Source organism: Diadema antillarum, unplaced genomic scaffold (genome assembly GCF_040938485.1).
Source record: "Diadema antillarum isolate AM-2024a unplaced genomic scaffold, OU_Dant_1.0 scf00000128, whole genome shotgun sequence".
NCBI lineage: Eukaryota > Metazoa > Echinodermata > Echinoidea > Diadematoida > Diadematidae > Diadema > Diadema antillarum.
In genome coordinates, this window is record NW_027271017.1 from 2116412 (window position 1) to 2143071 (window position 26660).

Here is a 26660-nt window from a genome sequence, read left to right on the forward strand (position 1 = left end):
ATTGTAGCATCACATAGATGAATGCACATTATTCATGATAAATTTGCCATACATCCTATCATCTTCTGTATTCTAAACACATTTTTAAAAACATATTTGTGCATTTTGCACTTTAGCTTATATGTGTACTAAAAAAGTGCCTGTTTCCATGGAAACCAGTACTCATATCCATTTCCTTCACACAAAAGTTTTCTGCATGAAGATATGAGAAGATAAAAAACATCCATGTTGCTATCTGATAATGAACATTCTTCTCATCTAACCTAATTATCCAGGATTATGCCTTAAATTGTCTATTGTCTGGGTTGAGATGGGCTGCCCTGAAGTTGAGAAGTGCATCTTGGAAAGATGCCATCTTTAAAAATGCTGTAGTTATGGCAGGGGGGGGGGGGAATGGTGAGAGATACAGAGAGAGTAAGCGATAGAGAGAGAAATAAAAAAATAGGGTAAAGAGAAAGACATGTAGAAAATACATTGAGAGAATATATGAGAGCAACAAAGTCATATGAGACCAAAGTTGAGAGGAAAAGAGAGAGAGGATTAGATGGATGGAACAGACTGAAGGTGAGGAAGGAGAATCAGAGGAAAATAATGAGATGGAGAGGGAGAGACTGAATGAAAGACCAACAAAGAAAATGCAAAGATAGACAGGAAAGAGAGAGAGAGATGAGAGTAAGAGATAGAGGGAGAGAGGAGAGGGAGAGATAGAAAGGGTGAGAGAAAATAGGATGAAGACAAAAGATAAAGAGGAAATATTTAGAGAGAATGAGAGCAAGAGAGTCAGATGAGACAAGAGTTGAGACAGAAAAACAGATAGAAGATAAGACAGATGAAAAAGACAGAAAAAGACAAGGTAAGTAAGAGACAAACGAGAGACAGAGAGGGAAAAAGAGGGAGAAAAGGGCAGAGATTGGTCAAAAGATTCAAAGACAAAGAGAAATAGAGAATTAAAGGACAAAGATAAAAGAGAGAGCGAGGAAATATTCAGATGATACTTTGGCTAGGAAAAAAAAAGCATGGAAGGAACATATCTATTTCCCAACCTATGGAATGAATATTGAAGAGATCACATTCAGGTGCTTAGGCTGAGGATGGCGAAGAGAAGTTCAGTCAGACTCCTCACCTGGGGCTACAAGTGTCTAAATGGTGATTTTCAGCAGCCAAAATTAGCAACTCTCAAATTCTCTGGGACGTTGAGGCTATACGGTGGTGTCGTCAATACTCCGGGTTAAAGGGAAGGATGCTACACAGATGAAGCATAATTTACCACCACAACATGTGATTTCAGACAATACATCACTGTTGTCTTTTCCTGTTATAGCTTTACGATAAGATGATGCCTTTGACTGAAAAACAAAATGTTAGGATATTTTAAGATTTTCCCTATCTTACTATGAAGTTATATGAAAAAAAAAGGTATATTATTCTGGTGTCAAATGTTGTCATACCATCATTTTTTTTTCTACATAAGCAATTTTGATTAATCTTTGTTGTCATGCTAAAGTTTTTGTACACAGGATCTTTATGCATTTCTCAAAAATGGGGGGAAAATGGAACTTTGTTTAGGCTTTACTTTGGAACTCTTATAGCAATGTTTATGCACATGATAGTCTGTGTGTGCAATATGCTATGAACATTGAAGATGATCATGATTGAATAATCCATAGAAAATTTATTGAAAATATTCACTATGAAATTATTCATATTACTTCATTACTTTCTCCCCAACACCAAAAAAAGAAGAAGAAGAAGAAGAAGAAGAAGAAGAAGAAAATACAATGTAAGTGATACTCTGAGCTAGTTCAGTGTCGAGTAAAGTGAGGGCTATTTTTCCTCAAGTACAACTTATTTTATTTTTTTAGCTGCAGTCCATCCAATAAAGGTATTTCCACAACCTAAGTTGATAGATAGAGCTCTGTTGATGGGAGCTATGGATGAGATTCACATGGCTTCTTACCAACCAACTTGGACATCTCTTCTAACAAGGACGTTGTCATGGCGACCGCATCAATGGGGGGAAAAAGTCTCCCAACAGAGTCCTCCAATCCATCATCATCCATCTCATTTCTGCCAAATTCTGTTTCAATTTTCTTGAATGACCTGACCGGGAGGATTGTGCTGATGTATGAGAAGCCCCTCTTAAAATGCATGCTGGCATTCAGTCCCTTCCCCAAAGTCAAACAGGGTGTCTGTTATCTTAAGCTGAATATCTGCACAACTCTGTTTTCCTTTTGCACCAGAGGAGGAACGGCCCTACATCAGTGATTCATGATGAACCCCAATTGAATAATTCGAGTGAAGGTCCCATAAGTAAAGTGTCATGGCTGTAGTAAAGGTTGGGCTGAGATGATGTCGGGAGATCATGGAGAATTGTGGCGATAGAGAAAGAGAGGGAGAGAGAGAGAGAGAGAAGGAGAAATGTGTGGTGAGATAGAGATAGACAGAGGAATATATAGAGATAGACAGAGGAATATACAGAGATGGAGAGAGAAATATATAGAGATAGATAGAGGAATATATAGAGATAGGCAGAGGAATATATAGAGATAGGAAGAGGAATATATAGAAATAGGCAGAGGAATATATAGAGATAGGCAGAGGAATATATAGAGATAGACAGAGGAATATATAGAGATAGACAAAGAAATATATAGAGATAGATAGAGGAATATATGGAGATAGGCAGAGGAATATAGAGATAGGCAGAGGAATATATAGAGATAGACAGAGGAATATATAGAGATACAATATGAGAGGAATACATTAAGTTTGAGAAAGATGTAGCCATAGAGATATGGAGAGGGGAGAGTGAGATAAAATTAATTTGTATAAAATGGAAATAGAGATATATAAAGAAAAATAGAGAGAGAGAGAGATTAAGAGCTAGCATGGGAGAAAGAAGTGTGTGGGACAGATAATGATGTGAAAAGTGTGATAAAAGGACATCTTATTTTAAAATATGAGACTTAATTATGAAGTGGATTGATTATAAATCTTTTTAGCTCAGTGTGTTGCAGCTCATTCTGGGTTTCATGCCTAGAGAACCAGTGATTCTATATGACTGATATTTTTAGCTCTCTGTTAATCATGACAATATTTTGTTTGTTCTTGCCTGAGATTTATGCTTTTCAACTGACAAATTTGTTCTGTATGATTATTCATGCTTTGATGGACTATGCATGTATTTGTCTGTTTGTGTGTGTGTGTGTGTGTGTGTGTGTGTGTTTCTGATAGTCTGTTTGTCTCTCTTTGTATGCATCAGTGCAGTGGATGGATGGATGGTGTGTATATATTTGATACTCTTGTAAAATTCTGATTGTCATACACTTGCAGTGTAAAGATTCTTCTTATTTGCTATTTACATGTTGTATAATAGTCTTGTTAACAATTTTATAAAATTTGGAAGCTTTAATGTAAAGGAACTGCAATGTAAAGTATAAATTCAATCTCAGTGTCTTTATGTGGACATGAAAGCTATTAAGATGCCTTTTTCAGCTTGTCCAAAAGAGCAGTAAGCACAAAATAAGCATAAAGAAATTGTACTGTGCTGATAGGTAGAATCAGTCAGAGCCTTACCATAAGTTGATTTCCTAGGTTAATCTGTATCGTAATCTATCAGCCGAAAAGGTCTGATGAGGTATATGAGGAACTTGCCCCGAAGATGCAAATTGAATAAATGATATAGTAGATTGAATAATGAATTGAATGAGATGGAATTTAAAATAGTTCTCTGCAATGCACTCCTCGGTTCAATTTGATAACAAATAATTTTTTTCTCCAACTCATTTAGGTCTGTCTGCCTTCGATGAGTCTAGTCTGCCTCGTAGCTTTGACCGCATGATGGGCTGCATTAGCAATGTCCAGTTCAGATGGACAGTCGAGGCACCCCAAAGCAATGGCTCCGCCCAAAATCCTGCCCCAATTGCCAACACCGCTGCACCGCCCACCCAGGCCCCAGGGGCGTCGACCGCCTCACAGACCTCTCCCGCCTCTTCCCCATTGTCGACACCTGCGCCAGAGGAGAGCACAGCTGCGGCAGCACCTGCTTCTAGAGGTGATGGGACAGCCACAGCGGCCAGTGCCACCGATGGGAGTGGCTCCCCAGCAACGGGCGGGGCAGGGGAAGCCAGCTCCACCCCTGCACCAGGCGAGATTCCCATCTCCTATAGAGGTACACCCTTATACCAAACATCTACCTGCTTGTCATAAGACAACTTATTCCCTGGCAATAAAAACGTCTCTGAAAAGATCCATCTTTTTGACTCCAAAAATCACAAATCCCTGACAGTAGCACCATGGACATTTCTGCCCTGATTGCTACAGACAACTTTTCTTCAATTAGACTCAAAATTGTCTCTGAAGAGAGAGTGTCTTATGGGATACTTGTCAAGTTCTTCAACACCTGAATGTAGTGATCTTTACTGTACTCTTTATTGCAGCAATATTCACCATGTCGGTCAGATGATAGCATTTGTTTCAAGATTTTCTTTTTCGACCTCACATTCTATGTTACATTACCCCGTTCTGTGTGCGAACCTGGCGGCCTGTGTATTATAAAGTCTATGGGCATTTCAGAATTCAGTATGGAATGGATTATCATAATTATGTAATTCCAAAACTTCAATGCTGCTCTTTTGTAACCATAAACTAGTGTTAAACTAAAAATCCGTTTTCAGTTACTCTTTTGGTGCTTTTTGTGATGCAGGGTCACATAATGATAATAATAATAATAATAGTTGATATTTTTAGAGTGCCTTTTCCATTGGATACAAAGAGCTATGAGATGTCATCCCTGGTCACCATAGTAGATAAAATATATACAAATTACCAGGCAGTGACAGTACAAGTCCAGTGCATAGAGATATCAAATTGATGTTGCATATTGTCATGTATTCATTTTCCTGTGTTTGTAAGGTTATATTCTGACTATACTTTCTTCCTTCTTTCTTTCTCTTCCTTCATCTCAATCTGTCACTCCTCCCTGTCCCATATCCTCAAAATTCCTCCTTGTTTGTTCCCCCAGTCATGGTTGAGGATGGATGCATCAATGGATGCGATTTTAGTAACCCGTGTATCCATGGCGATTGCGTCAATCACTATGCCTCCCTCTCCTGTGACTGTTTCATGAGTGGCTATGAAGGTCCCACCTGCAACAAGGAAGGTAAGAAAAGTTATGGTAGACTTTGATAACACACTGTGTATGACATAATATACAAGTATTTATAGCAAGTCTGATTTGTTTTGAATTGGGACTTCCCAATGATTTTGTGAGTATAGTTAAATTCATGATTGTGCAGTACAGTCATGGAGGAAGGAATGTGCACCTGCGTGTTGCGTTTATGTCAGGATCCGAGTTTGTATTTTCACATACTGTTAAATTCGTGAATAGCATCTGACATGCAAAATTTACAAAAGTGAAAACCCCTGAAATATGGCATATATGACATCTGTATTTAAGAGATATTCATGTCTTCAGATACTCTTGCTGAATTGAAGTTGAATTTCATTGTGATCGAGCAAAAATACTGACGACAGTCACGGGATAGTAATGAAAATGATTATAGCAGAAATATTGGCATTGTTGAAAAGAACTACTTTTTCCCAAAGATATCTATAGTATAAAGGAAGAAATATATCATTTGGACATAAAGAGATTAAGAAATAAATAAACAGTAGTTTGGTCAAATATCTTATAACCTGTCAGTGTGCAGAGTTTAACTTTAGTTAGGTAAATATATGAAGAGTTTGTTCGCAAAAAACGATAAGTCCATTTTTGAAGATTTTGAATTACGGTCTCTGTCATAAAGTACAAAATAATGCCTTTTAAATGATATATTGGTCACTACATTTAAAGGTACATTTTTGAAGTTATGATCAAAAGAAGCACACATTTTCTTATTATTCTCTTTATTTTTCCCGACCTTTAATCGCAAATATCTCCATTTGGCAAACATGGACTTATCAGTTTTTGCGAACAAACTCTTCATATATTACCTTCATAATACTATATGATAGTGGTCCTTTAGTGTTTAAGGGAATAACACTAGTAAGAGAATAATTCTTTTAATTTGTGCACATCACACCCAACACAAATTTTACTCAGTACAACTCAATACTTCCTCTAATATCATGCATTTCTGATACCGATGTTGATATTATGGTATTGTACATCTCTTGTATTCTCATGTATGTAATCACATCGCTATACTGCTATGTTCTTTGTATGGATGCAAACAATACATATTTCCAGAAATTGAGAGTAAATTGAATCAAACTGAAATAAAGCAACAAAGATCCTAAATTGAGTACATGCAACATTGAGTGCAACATTTCATCCACAAAGAGGATTTCACAGACCTTTAGAGGGCATGTATAAGCCCAAAAGAAAAAAAAGGGGACTGACAAATTACCTTCATAATGAGGCGTCCTTCTTTCGAGACCTTGTACTGAGAAATTCTTCCACGATACTGCACTCGGCTGACTAACTCAGAAACAATGTGTTAATTCTGGATGCGTGAGCGAGAGCGCAGGGGGAGTGCGATTCCAATTATAGTTCCACATCCAGGGTAGATGACGGAAACGGGAGGGCAAGTGTGCCGTCTGGAGTTAAAAATAAAAAAAAGAAGTTCAGGTTGAATGTCGATTGAGAGAAGCCTGGGAATGCTGGGGGAGAGAGTTAAGACGTACCAAATTAAGGCAGGAATAGTAGAATGAACATGCGTCTTATGGGACTAGTGCTCCGTGAATAAAGGAGACTTTTTGAATATGACACCTTCGTAATTTCATTTTGCTTTTTAACCTTACCTGCCTTTTAAAGTCACAGTGCTATGCTAGGATTTTCAAATCTCTCTTGTGTAAGATATAATGCATTATTTAAGTTGACTGTAAAACTACAACAGCGCTTCAACTTAGTCACAATCCAGCTTCTGGGACTTATGTCTTATACATAACATCTGACTTTCAGCATACCACATTATAAAGGAGGAAGCGGTTAGAGTCATGTATATACTTGATAAAGTAATAACCTTCGCAAATTACAATTCTGTTTTTTTTTTCCATTATGAAAAGAATAAGTAGATATAAAAATTCATTCATTAAGAAAAAAATAATGATATTAAATGACAGAATAATCCACAGTCTTCATACTGTGGTAATGTTTGTCAAATTACGGTGAATCTCATTAACCTGTTGAGGACGAGTCCCGAGTATACTCGGGCAGAAGTTTATCGGAAATGCGTGTTGTAGCAAAATCAGTCCGTCCTCAACGGGTTAAGATGGTTTTAGTGTCAAATTTGATTAATTTGCATAGAGGAGAAGAAAGAGAGCCTGTGATAGGAGGAGGAGAAGGAGAAGGAGGAGGGGGGAATTGGGATTGGAGAAAGGGGAGATTAGAAGGGTACATAAAGTTTATAATAAAGTTTAGAATAGATTTCTGGATGGGGAGGGGGGAGGAGGAAGGTGCAAGAAAGATGGCGCTGGGAGCGGGAGGGGAATTAGGGTACACAGATTTTTTTATGTTTTTTTTATCAGACTAGTGCAAATGGGTAAAAGCTATCAGACATTGCCTGGGACTTTGGCACTTGTGATCGCATAATTAGCCGCGATGTCATCTGACCTGGCCTCGTGTGTGCCGGCAGTTCGAGTCAGCGGCAAACCTGCGTTGAGTCAGCGAGCCAGGTTCCCCTGGGGGTGTTAGACACATGATGGTGTCGTCAAACTACTTACACGGCTTTCCTGTCGGCACTGAAATGTGTGTACTTTCAAAGCGCTGCTTCTGATTGCAGTCACTGCTATGGAAATAGATGGAAAATTATTTATTTCTTCAGTACGTGATCTAAATTTATCTTTCTACAAACAGTTCTCTTTTGCTGCATACAATGTAAGCTCTACATCTGTATAATCCAATGTGTACATAGTATAGTTTGAAAGCAGAATGAAACCCAATTTATATATTTGTAGGATAAGGGAATGCAGCAATATTAGTACATGTAGAACACAGCAGTGCAGTGTAAGGAAATTCGGACAATCTGCTCAAAAATAACGAGCGTTTGTAACAACATGTCAAGATATCATGCATGGACAAAAATGATAACGAGAATACAACATATTTTTCATTTTCTAGAATGATAGAAAGCATCTTATTGTATAATACCTGGTTCAGAAAATGGGGGAAATTATATTACTATGGAAGTAACACCTTTCTGTTATTTATCCCACATAATTATGTCAGTGTAAAGAGAAGGGAAAATGCTCTTTTCATTAAAAAAAAATGTAGTGGAATTCTCTTTGGCCCGAATTCATGAAGGTGGTTTAAACTTAAACCATGGTACAAATTTAGACCATGGTCTAAAATAAGCGTTAAATAGGCGTACCAATACATGCGCGCATCAATGCACGTTATTTTACTGGATGTCTGTTAGCGTACGCAATCTGTCAATCATAAATACGCAGAAGAAATATACATAAACCATGGTTTCAATTTAGACCACCTTCGTGAATTCGGGCCATTGTGTTTTCTTTACCTAGTTATTCCATGAGAAGTGTCACTTACTGTTGTAAGTCTTCTCATGCAGTGATGCCAGAAAACGTTAACAATTCATGATTTTTCAATGGATTGTCCTATTTTCCGCAAACTTCACTGATGTATGCTACTAATATTGCTGCATTCACTCAATCCATGTTTACATTTGGGTTTCATTCCCCTGTTTAAGGTGCATACACTTGCACATACCCCAGTCTATAGACATTGGGCATCAAATTTATGTCAACAGCATACTACAGTCAGAGCCACTATTGCACCCCATGACTCTTGGCTGAAGTGTGATTCAGAAATGTGGCCGCATATGACCTCTTTCGTAAGTGTGGATAATCTCCTCTTTATAAGAAATCCTTTACCCCGCCCGAAATTAATCACCCCAAGTATTGAATAGATGTATGTTTCGATTGCCCCCCTCCTTGACAGGTGCGACCCCCCTCACCCTGAGTGGGTTTCAGTACTTGACACACGCCCTCTACCTGGGAGAAATGGACTCTTACCACGCAAGGAACCTCGTCAGCATGAAATTCAAGGTACTTTTTTTGCAGATGTAAAAGTGCGTTTACATCATCATGGATTTCAACTCATCCTATATAGGATGTAAGGAGACACTCAGTGTCTGGGTAGTTGTGTAGAAATAATGACTTTCTGACTCATATATGCAGTATGACAAAATCAGAAATTGAAAGAGAAATGACATGTGATGCAGAAATTCATTAGAAAATTCAATATTACCAGTCTATATTCCTCCTACTTCCCAGGTATTTTCTCATCTTTTTTGAGTCCTTATTCATTTTCATCTTTATCATCAACTTCTTTAGAGGATCGTTGTTGTCATCATCACCACCATTATCACCTCCCTTCATCTCCTCCTCCTCCTCCTCCTCCTCCTCCACTTCCTTCTTCTCCTCCTCCTTCCACCTCCTCCTGCCTCCTTCTCTCCCTACCCTTTTCCTCTTCCTCTTCCCTCCTATTCCTCTTCCTCCCCCTTCTCATCCTCTTCCTCCTTCTCTTCCCCTCCTCCTCCTCTTCCCCCTCTTTGCTACCCTCCCTCCTCTTATCCTCCTTCCTCCTCCTCCTTCTCTTCTGCTTTTTCTCCCTCTTCCTCCTCCTCCTCATCATCATCATCACCACCATCCCCATCATAACCATCATCATCAGCATCATCATCATCATCATCGGCATCATCATCATCATCATCATCATCATCATCATCATTATCATCCCTCTCAACCTCCTATTCATCATCATTATGGTACCTCTGGAAACATTTTCTTTGGAAGCCATCAGCCAATCTCCAGGCATTTCTTCATCCTAGTTTGCCTGATTCCCCATACAGATTAACCCATCCCACCGAGCTGCTGTGCTTTACTACGCCAACGGGGCCCTCCCAATCCAAACCTACCTGGCCGTCTTCATGAAGGAGGGCCTACTGACAGTCAACATCAAGTACAGTAATGCTGACATTCTTGAATTTGAGGACATCGGTGTTGCCAATGACAACAGGTAAGCTGTAATCAATTGTTTTGTCATATTTTACTAATGCCTTGCCTGACTGCCCAATCGTCCTCTGCTTATACAAGGATGAACTAGACAAAGATAATTTTGAGAACAGACCATGGCGAAGGTTAGAAATGATGTGAAGGTTAGAAATGATGTGAAGGTGCAAATTACGCTGCCCCTTCAAAGTAATTTTTATGTTTACTCTGTTAAATCCACATTGTTTTGTTTGCATTCATGATTTCTATCACTGAAGAAAGTGAGATATATATTCTGTTATTTTTATTGTCGAAAAATGGAAATAAATTTGAAGTGAATTGAATTGAATATAATTTGCACAATCAATATGATATGAATGTTCATTTAATCTGAATTGAAAGTTTTAAACTTAAATTTAAAGCTTTTAGTTCTTAACTACCATGCCTTCTTAAACAGGATTAAAGCAATCTCCATTTTTCTCACCACAGGTGGCATTTTATATCCGTGGAGCAGAATGAGAGGGTTGTCACAGTAACCATGGATAACACAACATCCTCCCGCACACTCCAGGGGAGCAACATCGCCTTCACCTTCAGACCGACCAGCCACATCGGAGGCGGAGATGACCTGTCTGGTTACCCAGGTAACGGGATGCTGAATTGACCTCTTTCTTCTTTTTTTTAGATTTGCAAAAAACGCCAAGACAACCAAACCAAACTGAAAAGATTTAAAGTAAACCCTTTCCCTACTGAAGTCTGCTGTGTATTGTGTCAAGTCTATAGAGATTTTTGACTCCTGTAGGGAACAGGTTAAGTTAAATGGAGTTGATAAGCATCGATCGCTAGATTTTTACAGTCTATCGAGTTCATAGGTTTATGTGCTTTGCCACAACACATTTCTCTTCTGATGATTCGTCAGAACCATAGTATGAACAAGTAGAATGGCCTACTTCAACCTTTTATGTGCCACTGAGCCAAATGTGCACAAATTTCACTTGTCTACCTATGGACAGGTAATTAAAGAGGAAATCTACCCCCAAACTAAATAAACTCTAAAAGAAAGGGGAAAACCTACAAAAATTGGATGAGAAATGAGGAAGATATAACAATTTTAAATTGCACTTTTTTTTAAACATTTCTTGACCAGTTCTTATGAATATTCAAATGAGCTAATTGAAGATGCCATACCCTCACAATTTTTCATCAATTATGTTATGTATGAAATTCAGAAAAAATTTTATTTTTAACTAATACAGGTAAAGGCATATTCACGTATCAAAATATATCAGTTAACATTTGTTCTTTTTATTGCGGGTGGTTTTAAGACAAGTTTTATATTCATATAGCTGAAATATGATATTTTTGTAATTTTCTGTATATGAAAGGAATAAGAAATTGAAATTCAAACGCATTTTTATTTCCAATAGCACATATTTGTTGTCGATACAGATTCAAAGAAAACAAAAACATACTATGTATTACAACAAAATATATTTAGATGAGAATGAAACATATATTGATTTATACTGACATATATTTCTATATTCCCCCTTTCCCATGTGACCCTGTCACTAGGTCTCCTCACTGATACAAACTTTGTGGGCTGTCTCAAGGAGGTGTACATCAACCGACGTGACATCATCACGGCCCTCCAGGGTGACCCGGCCACTTCCCGCGTCATGTTCCACGGTGGCGAGCCGGTCTACGAGTGCCAGGACATCGGCATCGTGCCCGTCACCTTCCCCACGCCGGACTCCTACATTCATCTGGAGGGATGGTACGATGCTGACCTCAGCGTGAGGTGAGGATGGGAGCAATGGGAAGGGAAGGGGTAAAAAAGGAGGACTAACCTATTTTTGTGATTCTCTATATTTGCATCATTTGAAATGGATGGTCCTTATTGTGAGCAGAGAACACAAGCAAAATAGAGAAAAACAACTTCTTTTTCTTCCCTCTTATACATTGGACTTGCAGTTTGCACAGACTGCAGAGTATTATATCAGGTACAATAGTTCAGCAGATCATCACCTGTCCAAAGAATACAGCATCACCCCCACATTTAGTTTGTGGTGATCATTAGTGTATAGTTACATTACTGAGTTGCTAGTGCTTTAATCTCTTAGACTATGAGAGTTATGAATCTAGGAGAGAATGGCTTGAATCTTGAATCTTGATAGACAAGTCGGAGCTTCTGTTACAGCGTGGTAAATATCGGTTCTTTCTTACAGCTTGTCAAAAATGTGACCCTGCACCTCAAAATAAACAAAAAGTCGCCAGACATGAATTTTTAGTTAAGACCATATTCTAAAAGAGCAGACTTTAAGCTTTAAAATGATGTATGACTCAAATCAAATGGACTCTCCTAACCTATCTAAATATTGGAAAGAAAGCACAAACTCAGGAAAAGTGTGAACTGAGAAAAGAGGCTCTGAAGTACAGTGTCTATTCAAGCGCTTAATCTTTACCAAACCCTACTGGCTGTGCGATGAATGGGACAAAAAACAGGAAGTAAACCACCAGAGTAACAACAATGAAGGGATTATCAGATTAAACTGAAATTAAACATGCCTCATTAACACATTTTGTCCATAATTAATGCCAGCTTTCAAAGCAGTAGCACTATCCTTTCAAAAGTTATTAGAGTTGAAAGTGAAGAGTGTGGACAAGGTTTTTCAGAAATGAAAAAGGGATTCTAAAGACACACCTAATCACACTATTCTACCAAAAATGTTCAAGATAAACTGCTAAAAAACACACTTTCCTGCCCGTTTTATGATACCAAATTTTAGCATAATGTAAAAGAAGACCCTCTCTTTCAGAAAATATGAAAAAGTCAAGTTCGGCTAGGTTGACCCACTTCACTTATTTTCAGTCCTCACGCAAAATCAGTGTGTGCGACTTTATGTTCGTTTTGAGGACCTGGTGCACAGTCACAAATGTTACATCCTTTCAGGCAGAGACATTACACAATGTAATTCAGTAATGAATAATGTTGTGCATCTTTTTGACATAGAAAGGCAGTTAAGATATGATTTCACACTTATCTTTATACCACGTTCACTGGTTTTACAGCTGTGCAGTGTGATGATGTTTTTGTATGTTTTGTGTGGAAAATGTTGACCTTTGACCTTGGTGTCGACAGGTTCTCGTTCCGAACTGCCAACCTCTCGTCACACATGATGACCGCTCACTGCCACATGAATGAAACACATCAGGGGAGATTGACGGTGAGTATGCTGCTTTTTCTTCTTATTTATGTTGCTATGGCAACAGTCAAAGATGTGGCCATAAGGTTACAAAATGTATCTTGAGATGAGATATATGCCTATGAGCTTGCTTTGATAGTTTGATGTAGTCAGGCATGTGGATGAGTAGACATTATTAAAAACAATTCATCAAATCAAATTAAAACAACCAAATATGATTCACAACAATTAAACAAAAATTGTCTCTCGAAGATGTTGCCATGACAACAAGTGAGAATATCATTGTAAGAATGCCACTAGCTACTATTCAACCCTGGTGTGGCTGTACAAAATGTATCTTGAGATATATGCCAACCAGCTTGCCACCCCCTCCCCCACCCTACTCACCCACTTGTTCACAGCATACACAAGAAGTTAGTAAAAGTAAGAGAACAACTTGTAGCAGCTACAAGGGGACTACTTTGTTAAGAAAATTTGCTTTAATGTTTTGATAGAGTCAAGAATAGAGAAGAATATGCATTAAAAAACGGCATGCATCAATTCAGAACACAGCAGAAATATGCTTTACAATAAAAAAAAAAGTGTTGATTATCAAAACATGCACATAGACCTAAAACTATGACAAGAAATGAATGATATATGAAACTTTGAACCAATATCAACTAGGAATGTTTTGGCAAATTACGTTTTTTTCCCTGTTTTTTTTTTGGGTGCCTTTCTGATAGTGACAACTTTATTAGAGTCTGAAGGTGATAGAGTAGATTGATTCAGTGCATCAGATGTGTGTGATTGTTTCACAATAATATGAGAGAAACTACAGATAATCAAAATAAATTTAGGAAATTATGCTCTAGGTCTAATTGAAATTGAAATGTTTGATGAGCTTTATGTCTACAAATATTAGACAGGTTCAGATAATTATAATCTCATTAATCCTTCCATCATCCTAAATATTTACCCCACAGCTGGACATGATGAACGGCTCTCTCCACATGAGGCTCGCCACTGACCCCCACGTTGCTCTCAATCTCGACTACGTCTGCAGCATCGGAAGTCGACTACACGATGGACTGTGGCACACGGTCAACATTTCTCTCGCCGATGGGTAAGACACAGCACCCCCCCCATGCATTCCATCATTTGGCTGATCTGATAAGCTCAAAATCTGACCAATAAGTGGAAAGGATGGATGAAGTGTTTATATTGCTGTCATCTTGTGACTAGACATGATTCATATATTATTTTGTCATTACCACATTTTAGAGGGAGCTGTCAAATACAGTAGTGATGTTGTGTTTAACCTCCCCAATTGTTATTGCTTTTTCTTTTTCGCCTGTGTATAGCAATTTATCAATGTATCATAGTATGTTTTTTGTATTTTATGTTGGTACTTCCATGTGCAAATTTATTTGTTACCTTGACTGTAAAATACAATAGAAGAGTTAGATCACAAAAACAAATCAACTCCATTCTTGCAAAGTTGAGTATTTGCTATTCAACCTAAAAAAACCAAAGAAAATCATAAGAAAATATGAGACAATTGCAATTATAACTTTAGAAATATTCGTTTTTATGCAACAAATGACGTATCAGTGGAAAGGTTTTATTTTGCCCTATCTCATGATGATACTTTGAAATGTTTGAAAAGGGCATTTAACCCATTCTGCAATCAGACTCTTAAAAATGAAATTTTCAGTGGTGTGCCATTCAATCTCTCATCTGAACGAATAATTTTTCACACTTCTCCCCAGTCTTGGATACCTTGAGCTGGACGGAGAATCAACATCCTTCTCTTTCTCTGAGATCCTGAAGCCACGGGGAGCGGTTTACCTAGGAGGTTGGAACGGCAAGGGTATGTGCACAGAGGGCGCTATACTAAATTCAAGGAAACCCTCACAAAAATCTTGTGATACACAAAGAAACCTCTCTAATTTTTTGATGCAGAGGCAAACCTTTGCAAGTTTGTGTCTCATGGAATGTTTTGATGCTTTTGAAAAGTTTATACCTTATGTTCTGGAAAAGTTTTTGAATTCTACTCCAATCCCTTTTGATGCCTAATGTGAGACTATTTGCCCTTTTTTCAGAGCAAATGTTTTATAGAGAAAAAAAAAATGTACCCTAATTTCACAAGAGACAAAGAGGTGTTACACTCACACAGAATCTTAATGATGAGCATTATCAAAGAGCTTAAGTAACATCTAGAAATCAAAGGTCAAGAAAGTTACTAGTAAGTAGCTCTTTTGGGCAAAGAACTCAAAGATGTAAAGGATCAATGCAAGTGGAAAAGGATGGAAGTTCCACAACTATTAATATGCTCCATAGATTAATAGTAACAGGTATCTTGTCTGCAATATCACCATGCTTTTTCTGCTTTGCCTTTTAGCTGTCTCATCACTAATGTTATTACAACTGTAGCTGCTGATATGCTTATGTTTTTGGGCATCCGTGCCAAATTTTCATTCATTGCGCACATTGTATTGTGTTTTCAGCAATCAGTCTAGTGATCGTAGTTTTGTCATATCATCTTTACTGGTGCAAAAAATTCCACTATCAATACTGTTCACACACAGCTCTTGAAGTCATAATCATTTTCATTGCTTATGTCATTGCTGTTACTACATGTTTTCATTATATCATAACTCTTTGTTTGCTACACTGTAAATCCCCTGTGTGCTACATTATTCCAAGAGTGTAACAATGAACACTTTTGGAAAGCATTCTTTTTTCAGAGACATGTAACTTTTTAATAGAGAATAAGAGAGAATAGGGAATAATTTATGATAGAAATGCTGACAGAAAAATTTTAGGGAAAATTGTAAGCTTTGCTGTGATGTAAATTGCATGAAAAGGCTCTGGCTTTTTTCTTGCTGATGGCCATTATTCAAGACCTAAAAACAGACTGAAAATGGTACCCTTACGTCTGGGAGGTGTGACTTATTTTGAAGACAGGACCATGACAGAAAATATGAATTTTTAGCTTGAAAAATCCCTAGGGAACACCACAAGCTGTACTGTGACATACTGTGATCTTTTGTGTGTGGTTGTTTGTTTGTGCAAAATATGCAAAGTTAGCAAGCCGTCTACTGAGTGGGGTGTGCAAATGTGGCTTACAAAGAGTTGAAGAGTTTGTTCGCAAAAACTGATAAGTCCATATTTGCCAAATGGAGATATTTGCGATTAAAGGTCAAGAAAAATAAAGAGAATAATAAGAAAATTTGTGCTTCTAGTTTTGACCATAACTTCAAAAATGTGCCTTTATATGTGGTGACCAATATATCATTTAAAAGGTATTACAGTCAAACCTGCCTTAGCGGCCACCTCTCTATAGCGGCCACCTGTCTATAGCGGCCACTGAAAAATCCCCCCGAGAGAAAAGCCATGTTAAAGACCCTGTGTATAGCGGCCACCTGTCTAACGCGGCCAGCGGCCACAAATTTTGTTTCCCGTGGTAGATTTTAACCTGTCTATAGCGGCCAAAAACCTGATTGAGCCGTAGCCGAGCCGATAATTCAGTGTGTTTTTCTGCTTTGGCCGTGCCAGTCATTCCTGGGCAACGTTCAGTGATCGCCACCGTTGCATTCATCACTTATTCAGTCCCAATAATGCACTAGTGTTAAGTTTTCTTCATGACTGTGCACATGCTACGGTTACTGTCAACAATTTCATAAACACCGACATTGTTTTATGCATGATACACACGTGTGCATACGTACACACATACATGTACATGTAAGTGTTTATAGATGTATACAACGATAATACATGTGCATTTAGGCAATGTACACAAAGATGGATTACCTGTCTATAGCGGCCACCTGTCTATAACGGCCACTTTTTCCGTTTCCCATGGGTGGCCGCTATAGACAGGTTTGACTGTATTTAGTTCTTTATGGCAGAGACCGTACTTCAAAATCTTCAAAAATGGACTTATCGGTTTTTGCGAACAAACTCTTCAGTTATTCATCACCACCATCACTGCAGCACCTGTCTTTATTACTGTGAGAGGAGGAAAACCATAAGAGATGTAAAATTCACTGAAGTGATGTGGCATTACATGTTGTATTTTAGATAATAAGCAATACATGGCTATGAATTTGCTACGAACTTTGAATAGCCTCCTCACAAAGCTCATCATGTTTTTCTTGGTAAAAGAATTGTGTTTTGATTCAGAACTGCATCTGTCTCTCCGACCATCTCTGGCTGAATCATCAGACTGTCCGTCTCACTGTCACAGCTCACTCCTAACGCCGATTATCTCTCCATCTCGCCTCCTTCTCACTCACCCTCATCATCCCATCTCTCCAGACTTTATTAGCTTCTAATTTTTTCCCATCATGCAACATAATTCACTCTCATAGAATTATTCTCATATAATTTTCATATAATTTATTTCAATCACACATTTGCATGGATTATACCAGATTTTTAAGGTGTAGGCGAGTACTTCAGAGCATAATCACTTATTTTAGTTATATCATTCATAACATTTTTGCATTTACTATAGAATGAAAATAAGTCAAGCCAGTTTGAAAGTACATGCTAGGGTTGTTATTTGTTAAATTCAAAAGACTGACTTCTTTACAATCTTTTATTGAGAACTCAAGTGTCCTTGACAATGTTGACTCTTTTGAAGCATTTCAATTTCCTAACTCTCATGGGAGCTTGAAGTCTAACGAATGTTCTGGAACAGGGATTAAAAACATTACTAAAAGTCAATTATACTTCCCATGAGAATGTGACAATTATTGTTTCAGATGTCTTTTGGTCAATCATATTTATTGTAGTGCATAGCTGAACTTTGAAACATGAATTGGAGAAAAGTAGTCTGCTCACAATTGACATACTGTTAAGAAATTATTTTGAAACTTCCTTCATATGTGTATTGTAGTAATCATATAAAAAGGAGTTATAATCATTTTTTTAAAATGAAAATGATATCATTTGTATGTAGTGATGCATGAATTGATATATTCTGATTTTTTTTTTGATTAGATATTATTCCAGCTCAGTGCTTTTTCCTTAGTCTTATTTTGCTGTCTCCACTCCTCTGCTTTCTATTTCATGACAATTTGCACCTTTTCCTCTTCCTTTCGTGCTTTTTCTTGAAATCGTTCTTAAAAATATTTATGCTTATACCCATGATCATCTTGACATCTGCTTATCTATTTATGGATTCATTTATCTATCTATTTATTTATTTATTTATTCATTTATCTATCTATCTATCTATCTATTTATCGTTATCTATCTATCTATCTATCTATCTCTCTATCTATTTATCTATCTATCTATCTATCTATCTATCTATCTATCTATCTATCTATCTATCTATCTATCTATCTATCTATCTATCTATGTGTCTCTATATATCTATTTATCTATCTATTATCTATTTACCTATATGTTTGTCTGTCTATCTGTTGATTTATCTGTCTATCTAATTATCTATCTTTCTATTTGTCTTCCTATGTATCTATCTCTCTCTCTCTCTGCATATTTGTCGGTTGCACTTCTGTCTCTCTCTCACTATCTATCTCTTTATATGTCTCTATTCATACATATCTCTCTCTGTCTCTTTTCCGCCTCCCTGATCTATCTACCTGAAATGTAAAAGTATCTTCAAGCCATCTTTTTTCTATCTGTCTTTGTCTACTGTTTTATATGCAGTCTTCATATTCTTTTCTTTTTGATGAACCTCTCCAAGGGCATGTTTTTTTTCTGTTTGCATTGCATGTTTATTCCAGTGCTTCTTTCATGTTCCTCCTAACATTTCCCACTTAATAAGTTACATTTTGGTTTATCCAATTGACTCCACGTGCTTCCATGAAACCGACCTCATCTCGATTTGACCCGGTCCCCAACTTGGCCCCCAACTCCAACCCCCCCCCCCACCTCCCCACAAATCTACTACCCCGTCTCCCCACTCTGATTGTTCCTCCCTCTCAGGGTTTGAGGGCTGCATGCAGGAGATCTTCATGCAGGGGGAGGTCTTCCGCCCCACCGAGGTGTACGGGACGCTGTTGATGCGGGGGGTCACCCTCAACGGTTGCCCCATCCCGGGGAACCCCTGTGTGGCTGGGGACGTGGTGTGCTCCAACGGAGGCACCTGCATTGAGCAGGATGGGAAACCTGTCTGCCAGTGCACTGACCCCAAGTACACTGGAGCCCGCTGCCAATTTTGTGAGTGGATTTTGCTACAGATTAATATTTGTGCGTAATGTGACCAATTTTTATAAAAGCCCCATTAGTTCATTGAACATTTAATATCTGTTTTTTGTGTATTCTTCAATTTTCCAGGAACTAGCTATCTCCTTAAAGTATGATTCATCCAATTTTATTTCTAAATCTGACAAAGAAAAGTTGAGAAAGTCTGCCCCAAGATTAAATGATTAAGATATCTAAGAAGCTTAAATGTTTTGCAGTCAGATTTACATGAAATACTTTGAAGGTAATTGAGCACAATTGGCCTATTCGAATGGCACTGCAAAATGCTGTGAGGCTGTAGAAGTTTGAACTTCAAAACGTATTCAGATTTCAAAATCTAGACACTAGGTGCAGCTAGTTTTTATTTTTTCACAATGAATCTTTATGTATTTCTTTAAAATCAAACTTAGTGACCTTATATTTGCAAAAGTGGATTCATTATAGTCACTTGATAATATATCTTTCCCAGAATGGTGACGGTTGGTTGTTGGGGAAACTGGAGGAGTAACTAAGATAAGACACAAATGATATTCATCTGGCAGGCACTTAGCTAGGTAGACTACAAAATGTGATCTGAAGAGAACTAAGGCAAATAACATTCAAATGGTTCAACATGGTGTCAGAACAGTTGTTTAACAGAAAATGTTGCTCACCACAACAGAAACATTTGATAGGGCAAAGTGTCAAAGAGAAAATGTTAACAATATTGATGTTTGTTAATGATATTAAATATGAACTTATATTTGCCACCTTTGATAAGAACATCATTGTGTATGGACTCCAACAATCTCATCAACTCATGTGCACTTGCTATATTGCATTGATGATAAAAAACAACTCTGTCTTGAAACAGATACCTACAAGAGCTCCTGTGCTGAGTATTTCTACTCAGGGGATACACGGTCAGGTGCCAAACTGATTGACTTGGATGGCATTGGACCGTTTGAACCATTCTACATCGACTGCGACTTCAGGTAAGCAGAGAGCTTATGGCCCAAGTCAGGGTGAATCATAGTGAGCTTGTTTTATGACGAGAGCCTCCTGATTCAGTACTTTGCAACACAATCAAATCTATCATGTTTTTCAAAAAATTATTGCATGTACTTGGTGATACTTTATTCTGTCTTTCGGTATTAACCCCTTCTTTTGAGGAGCCAGGTATATATTCCTAAAGTGTACACAAGTGTGTCTGTATTTGTGGCCTAAATTCATGTTCATCTTTATTATTCTTAGTAGAAAAATAGCTTTTCAGTGAAAGATTAGATTTTCTGTTATCAATGGCTGTTCTTTTTCTGTCTCAGAATTGCATGTATTTTTTCCATAATTTGAGTTTTCCAACATAGTAGTGTGCTTGTTTTGCTTCAAAACTTGTATGAAGACGTATGTAGTAATTGAGGCTGAGCTCATCGATCACTAGATTTTGACTTCCACTGACCTATGTGAGTGCCCTAATCGCATAGCAAATGAATTTGCCAGCTCTTCTCTATTCATATCTTATGTCCATTCTTTGTCAAAGGGCAAAAAGAATCGTGTTTTTTTTTTTTTGGGGGGGGGGGGGAGCACTGAAGGTTCTTATGGAATTGAAGAAGAAATGAGTGAAGAGAATGCAACCTATTTTCTAATCTTTTTCTACAACATTGTAACAGCAAGGGGACAGCTGGCTTCAGCGTCGCCCACAACTTCCAAGAGGAGACCCTGGTCAGGGATCTGAAGCTTCCCCACATCAAGTTTGACGTCAAGTACCAGTTCATGACCAGGCCCATGCTGCACTTCCTGGTAGACAGGTCCAAGGATTGCCACCAACACTTCAACTACCACTGCTTTGAGGCTCCTCTCAGGTAAACCCGATGGTAGTCATGACGATGATGGTGATGGGGATGATAATTGTTATGATGACGGTAGCAGTGGTGAAGCTGATAGTGGTAATGTGATTGTCATGGTGATTGATGAGTGTGGTGATGATCAAGTTGTATGATAGTGATAATGATGGTGATGGCTTTAATGAATATGATGAGATGATGGGGAAATAGATTATATTTGTGATAATGATTTTGACTACCAGGAAAAGGTTCCTCTTTATAGGCAACCTTGGTAGTAGTGATGATGATTGTGATGGTGTTTTGTGGTGTTAGAAATGATGATGATGGTGATGGTGTTTTGTGGTGTTAGAAATGATGGTAATGGTACGTGTTTTGTGGTGTTAGAAATGATGTTGATGTTGATGTTGATGGTGTTTTGTGGTGTTAGAAATGATGTTGATGTTGATGGTGTTTTGTGGTGTTAGAAATGGTAATGAGGGTGATGATCATATGAAATTTTTTATTATAAATTTTTGTATGGCAAAACTGAAACCAATTAATGAAATCAAATAAAGACATAACCTTCTTATCATGAAAATGAAATTTGAGCCCCCTTGGAGGCTATAGGTTCAGGACTGCTCGTGAAGGACTCTCAAACTCTGTAGAAACAGCCGCCGATGTTTGGAGCATTCCTGAAGTGGTTTGTGGTGTGCGCTGTGCATACAGTTTATATGTGTGAAGCTCCTGTGCATTTGAAGATCACCATGACATTTTAATATGCCCCCTGAAGCCACTTTGCATATGTGGTCTTGGCAAGTGGTGATTCTATGTATGAACAAACTTAGAGGGACATACGGTAAAGCCAGAACTGCTTCAGGAGCGCTCCGCTGCCCAACTGTGAATGGGGTATTTTCAGCAGTTTCAAAGATGAGAAAGGAACTTTGTGCTGATGTTGATTCATATCGATTTTGTTGTTTCTTCCTTTTCTCTGTCCAGGATTGGTAAAGACACTGACCTGACGTCCGTGTCAGGTCAGAATGTCACTAAGGCAGCCATGCCGTTTACCGGAGACTGCGACAGAGGTCAGAAAAGGTAACATCATACCTACATACATTTCATCACAGTTATACTACACCTACTTAGAGTGTGTTACTCATTCACTAAGTCTTTGGGATTTAGTCGTGTCTGGATTTAGTGGGTTAATACATGTGTGCAAGTTGTGAGTAGATTTTATGATTACTTCCCCCTTGACGCTGGTGATAAAATGAGTTTGACTTTTTGAGTAGGCAGTGTAAGTTTCATCTCAACTTTTTGAAATATATATTGTATGCATGGCAGTCATCTATCAAACACGCTGCAGAATTCTTTAGATGACACAATATATGAAAGTATGTCATGTTTAAGTGTTTAAGCAAATAACATTGTCATGAGTAAATTTTAGGAACACTCTTCTTTCATATAACATCAGGTAATATGTTTGAATAATGTGTACAGAATTTTAAAGTTTTTTTACCTTTGCATTGGATAATGGGCTACAGTAAATACAGGCATATGTGAAAAGATTATCAATGTTAAAAAAGCTAAAAATTATCTTATCTTTCCATTATCAGTAAAACACATTAAATGCAATAAGACAAATTGTGGGTATATTCTGTCATTCACAACAAGATGTAAAGAGTATAAGTCAAATGTTATTCATTTTTTTTTGTGCTGATAGTCTAAAAAGGAATGCTTGTAAAATGTTGCTACCTCATATAGAAAACCTTATAGGTTAAAAATGAGAAAACTTTATAGCATTTGGTTATTTCCACAGAGGTGTTAAATTTTTTTAACCTGCTGAAGATTGAGGCAGAACATACTTGGGCATGTGTCTATGAGAAATATTGTATAAAAAAAATGGGTAGTCCTCAAATGGGTAAATTCATCTCTCTGGCAGGTGGAGAAGAGACAGTGGTAACATCAACAGCATGTTCTACCTCCCCATCACAAAGATGAGCTTCAAACCATGGGCCAGCAAAAAGGCCCAGTTCACCAAGGCCACCCTGAGCCTGGGCCCTCTCCACTGTGGAAACTCATGTAAGTGAATCCCTTAACCCTATTCTAACTGGGCTATTTGAGACCAAGTTTTTACTGGGGGGGGGGGGGTCAATTTGACCCCCCCTTCAGATCTCGGCTGCCAACCGTGCGATCGCCGCAAAATTTTGCCTGAACATAGAGCCGGATGTCAACTACAAGATTACATGGTCATACAATAGAAAAATGTTGATTTCATATTTTTTAATAAATGAATTATGCAAATTTACGCATGAAATCATATTTTCACCTATAACTCCATCAAAAAGAATGAAGGATTGCTAAATTTTTGTGTCAGAGTTCCGCAAGACACATCAAACAATTTTCTTGGAAAAAAATAGCGCAATCAAAATCAGTTTCTTTTGTTTTTTATTGTTTTGTTAATTTCTTATGTATTTCACTGTTTTTTTGACCTTTTGTTTTCTATTGTTTTTTGGCCAAAATTCGTTGCAGGCACTATTTCAAGCTTATCTACATTAGGATTGATTAATTTTAATGTTCAAAAGTTGAAATAATCTAATTTATATCAATTAAACAAAAAAAACACAATTTGCATTGGATTTGCACACGAAATCATGAATTTGAGCTGTTTTCGGGTTGACATGCATATGCAAAACATTGCGTAACTTCAGAATGGTGTACCCGGACGTCCCAAATTTGGTCTCAAAATATGCGGGAGACTTCAATGAAGAAAGTCATGAAACGACGCGGTAAAATCTTAGCGCGTTGTGGAATCGTGGCGCGAAATGTTGGGGGGGGTCAATTTGACCCCCCCCCCCCAGTTAGAATAGGGTTAAGGAGCTGAGAGGTCACTGTTTGACATATTGATGGCTCAAATTATTCCAAACATGCAGATTGAGCCGTGTGGTAATGTACAAAGTGCTATAATGGTGTTTGACACAGGTACAGAATGTCAGAATGTGGCTTGCAGACTTGAAGCCCTGAGGTTCACTAATTTATTCTGAGGCTGCTTATCCTCAGCAAGATTTGTCTACCCTCACAAGATTTCCCCAAACTGAACAATATCTGCACAAAATACGTTTGCATAATATCTGTATTTTTAGTATATCCATTTTTTTGTATTATCTTGGAATGGTGTTGTACATTTTACTTTTTATCCATAATTTCCTTCTTTCCACCATTAGATTCAAACATTGCTCAATAACATTGGTGTTTAATTAACTTTGAATATCATTTTTGTGCAAAAAGAAAATCAATCAATCACTCACTTACTCAATCAATCAATCAGTCAATCAATCAATCAACCAATCAACCAATCAATCAATCAATCAATCCATCAATCAATCAATCAATCAATCAATCCATCAATCAATCAATCAGTTAATCAATCAATTTTTCAAACATTTGATCGATCAGTCAATCAATCTATCAATCATTTGATCAATCAGTCTATCATTAAATCAATCAATTTGACAATCATTTGATTGATCAATCTATCAATCAACCAATCAATCTGTCAATCATTTGATCAATCAATCTATCAAACAATCAATATATCAATCTGCAGATCTAGAGATAAATCAGTTATGGGTGATGAGATTCACATAGAACTCTTGCTCTGACTTGAGAGTGACAGTCTAACAATTTCTTTTAACTGCATTTCTGTCCTCACAGTGGGTTATACCTACCCCTACACTGTCTCCCTGCTGGACCGCGCCCAACATCTTGCTCTTGGTGGCTGGCTTCACGGTGCCTTCTCCTTCAGCTTCCGCACCCGAGACATCAACGCCCTTCTCTTCCACCAGCGGGCCACATGGAGACACCCCAACTTCCTCATGGCAATCATCACCGCACGTGAGTCATCCTACATATGGAGACTGGGATTTTGGTAGAAGGATGTTAAAGGGATCGTATAGTTCTGGTTGAGACCCAATCTAAGGTTTCTAACATTTTTGGGTGAGATAATGAGGAACCTCTTATGAAAAGTGAAAGAGCATGTAATTCCATGAGGAATTCAATGTTTATTTGATGAAAATTGGTTTTGAAATGGCTGAGATATCTAAAAAAGAGCAATTCTAAAAAAGTGTGGGACCCACACTTTATTACGATCGCTTTGTTTTACTTTGTTTTTGTATGTTTCACTCATTTCAAACCTGATTTTCATCACATAAACTTTAAATTCCTCTTAAAATTGTATGATCTGTACTATATCATAAGTGTTTTCTTGGTATTTAGCAAAAAGTTAAAAGCCCAATTCTCATCTCCACCAATACTGTGCTATCCCTTTAACACTGTAGTAGCACTAACTAAGTATCAAGTGTCATTGAGGTATTGATTTATCGCTACATGCTGTGTGATTTGACGTATATTCCTTATTCCAAGTCATTGAGACTTGACATGAAAAGAGCTATTAGAATGATGAAGGCGATCGATGATAATGACAGAGATGATAATGATTACCATTATTATTATCATCATGGTTATCTTTAGTATTATTATCATTTTATCAGTCTTCATCTTGTTGTTATCTTTGTTCTTATTCTAATTATCATTCTTAGTATTTGTAGTAATGATAACGATACACAGTATGTAACTTATATTGCACCAGATCCACTTCTCAAGGCACAAGCCTACTATTTACATATTATGATTATGATTATGATTATGACTATGACTATGATTATTATTGTTATTATTATTATTATTAATATTATCACTGCTACTACTACTACTTCTACTATTATCATCATCATCGTCATCATTATTATTGTCATTATCATTCTCATCATTATGATTGTCAGACATCTGTAATACACAGTTGTGAGTTGTAAAATGTCAGAGTGGTCATAATTGCCATATTGCAATTTCATAAGTCACAAGATTGTTAGTAATACTTGAGGTAAACTTGTTTCAGAAAAAAACAAAAAACAGAATCGACCGTTTGATTTCCCCTTCCACAGCCAACACTTTGAGCTTTGAGTTCCACATGAATGGCAACGTCCAGACCACCACATTGGAGGTGTCCCGACCACTGACCGATGGCCAGTGGCACACGCTGACCCTTCAGAAGACCGAGTATGAAATCTACGCCACCATCGACTTTGACAGTGTCTCCCTTACACTGCCCATTGGGGAAAAGATGGGCATGTTCCAGGGAACCATGCAAATTGGAGGAAGTGGAATGTAAGTCACATTGCTGGTCAACCTGGTCTAACTAGTCAAAGTTTGATCACCCTTTCTATCTATAACGTCTACTCTATTGTCAACATTATTTCATAGTGAATATCGTGCATCTTTGCCTCACACTCTACATTGACTATCGTGTGAATATATTATATTTTGACATTAATATTCAAAATATGTATTTTGTCCTTATTTAGCATTGTATGTTTTATCTATAAAT

The 26660-nt window shown here is 37.6% G+C and overlaps 1 protein-coding gene across 1 annotated transcript in view; it reads left to right on the plus strand.

Moving 5' to 3' along the window:
• The window catches only part of LOC139720472 (axotactin-like), a 62811-nt gene that overhangs the window by 16973 nt on the left and 19178 nt on the right, over positions 1-26660 (plus strand). Inside the window, exons 2-17 of the mRNA XM_071631828.1 lie at positions 3791-4171; positions 5024-5161; positions 8963-9069; positions 9876-10042; positions 10504-10658; positions 11590-11815; positions 13157-13241; positions 14186-14325; positions 14972-15072; positions 19167-19400; positions 20278-20398; positions 21071-21262; positions 22220-22315; positions 23160-23299; positions 24932-25111; positions 26218-26440. Of these exons, the coding sequence (XP_071487929.1) occupies positions 3791-4171; positions 5024-5161; positions 8963-9069; positions 9876-10042; positions 10504-10658; positions 11590-11815; positions 13157-13241; positions 14186-14325; positions 14972-15072; positions 19167-19400; positions 20278-20398; positions 21071-21262; positions 22220-22315; positions 23160-23299; positions 24932-25111; positions 26218-26440 (2686 nt within the window). The remainder of the gene's footprint in view (positions 1-3790; positions 4172-5023; positions 5162-8962; positions 9070-9875; positions 10043-10503; positions 10659-11589; positions 11816-13156; positions 13242-14185; positions 14326-14971; positions 15073-19166; positions 19401-20277; positions 20399-21070; positions 21263-22219; positions 22316-23159; positions 23300-24931; positions 25112-26217; positions 26441-26660) is intronic.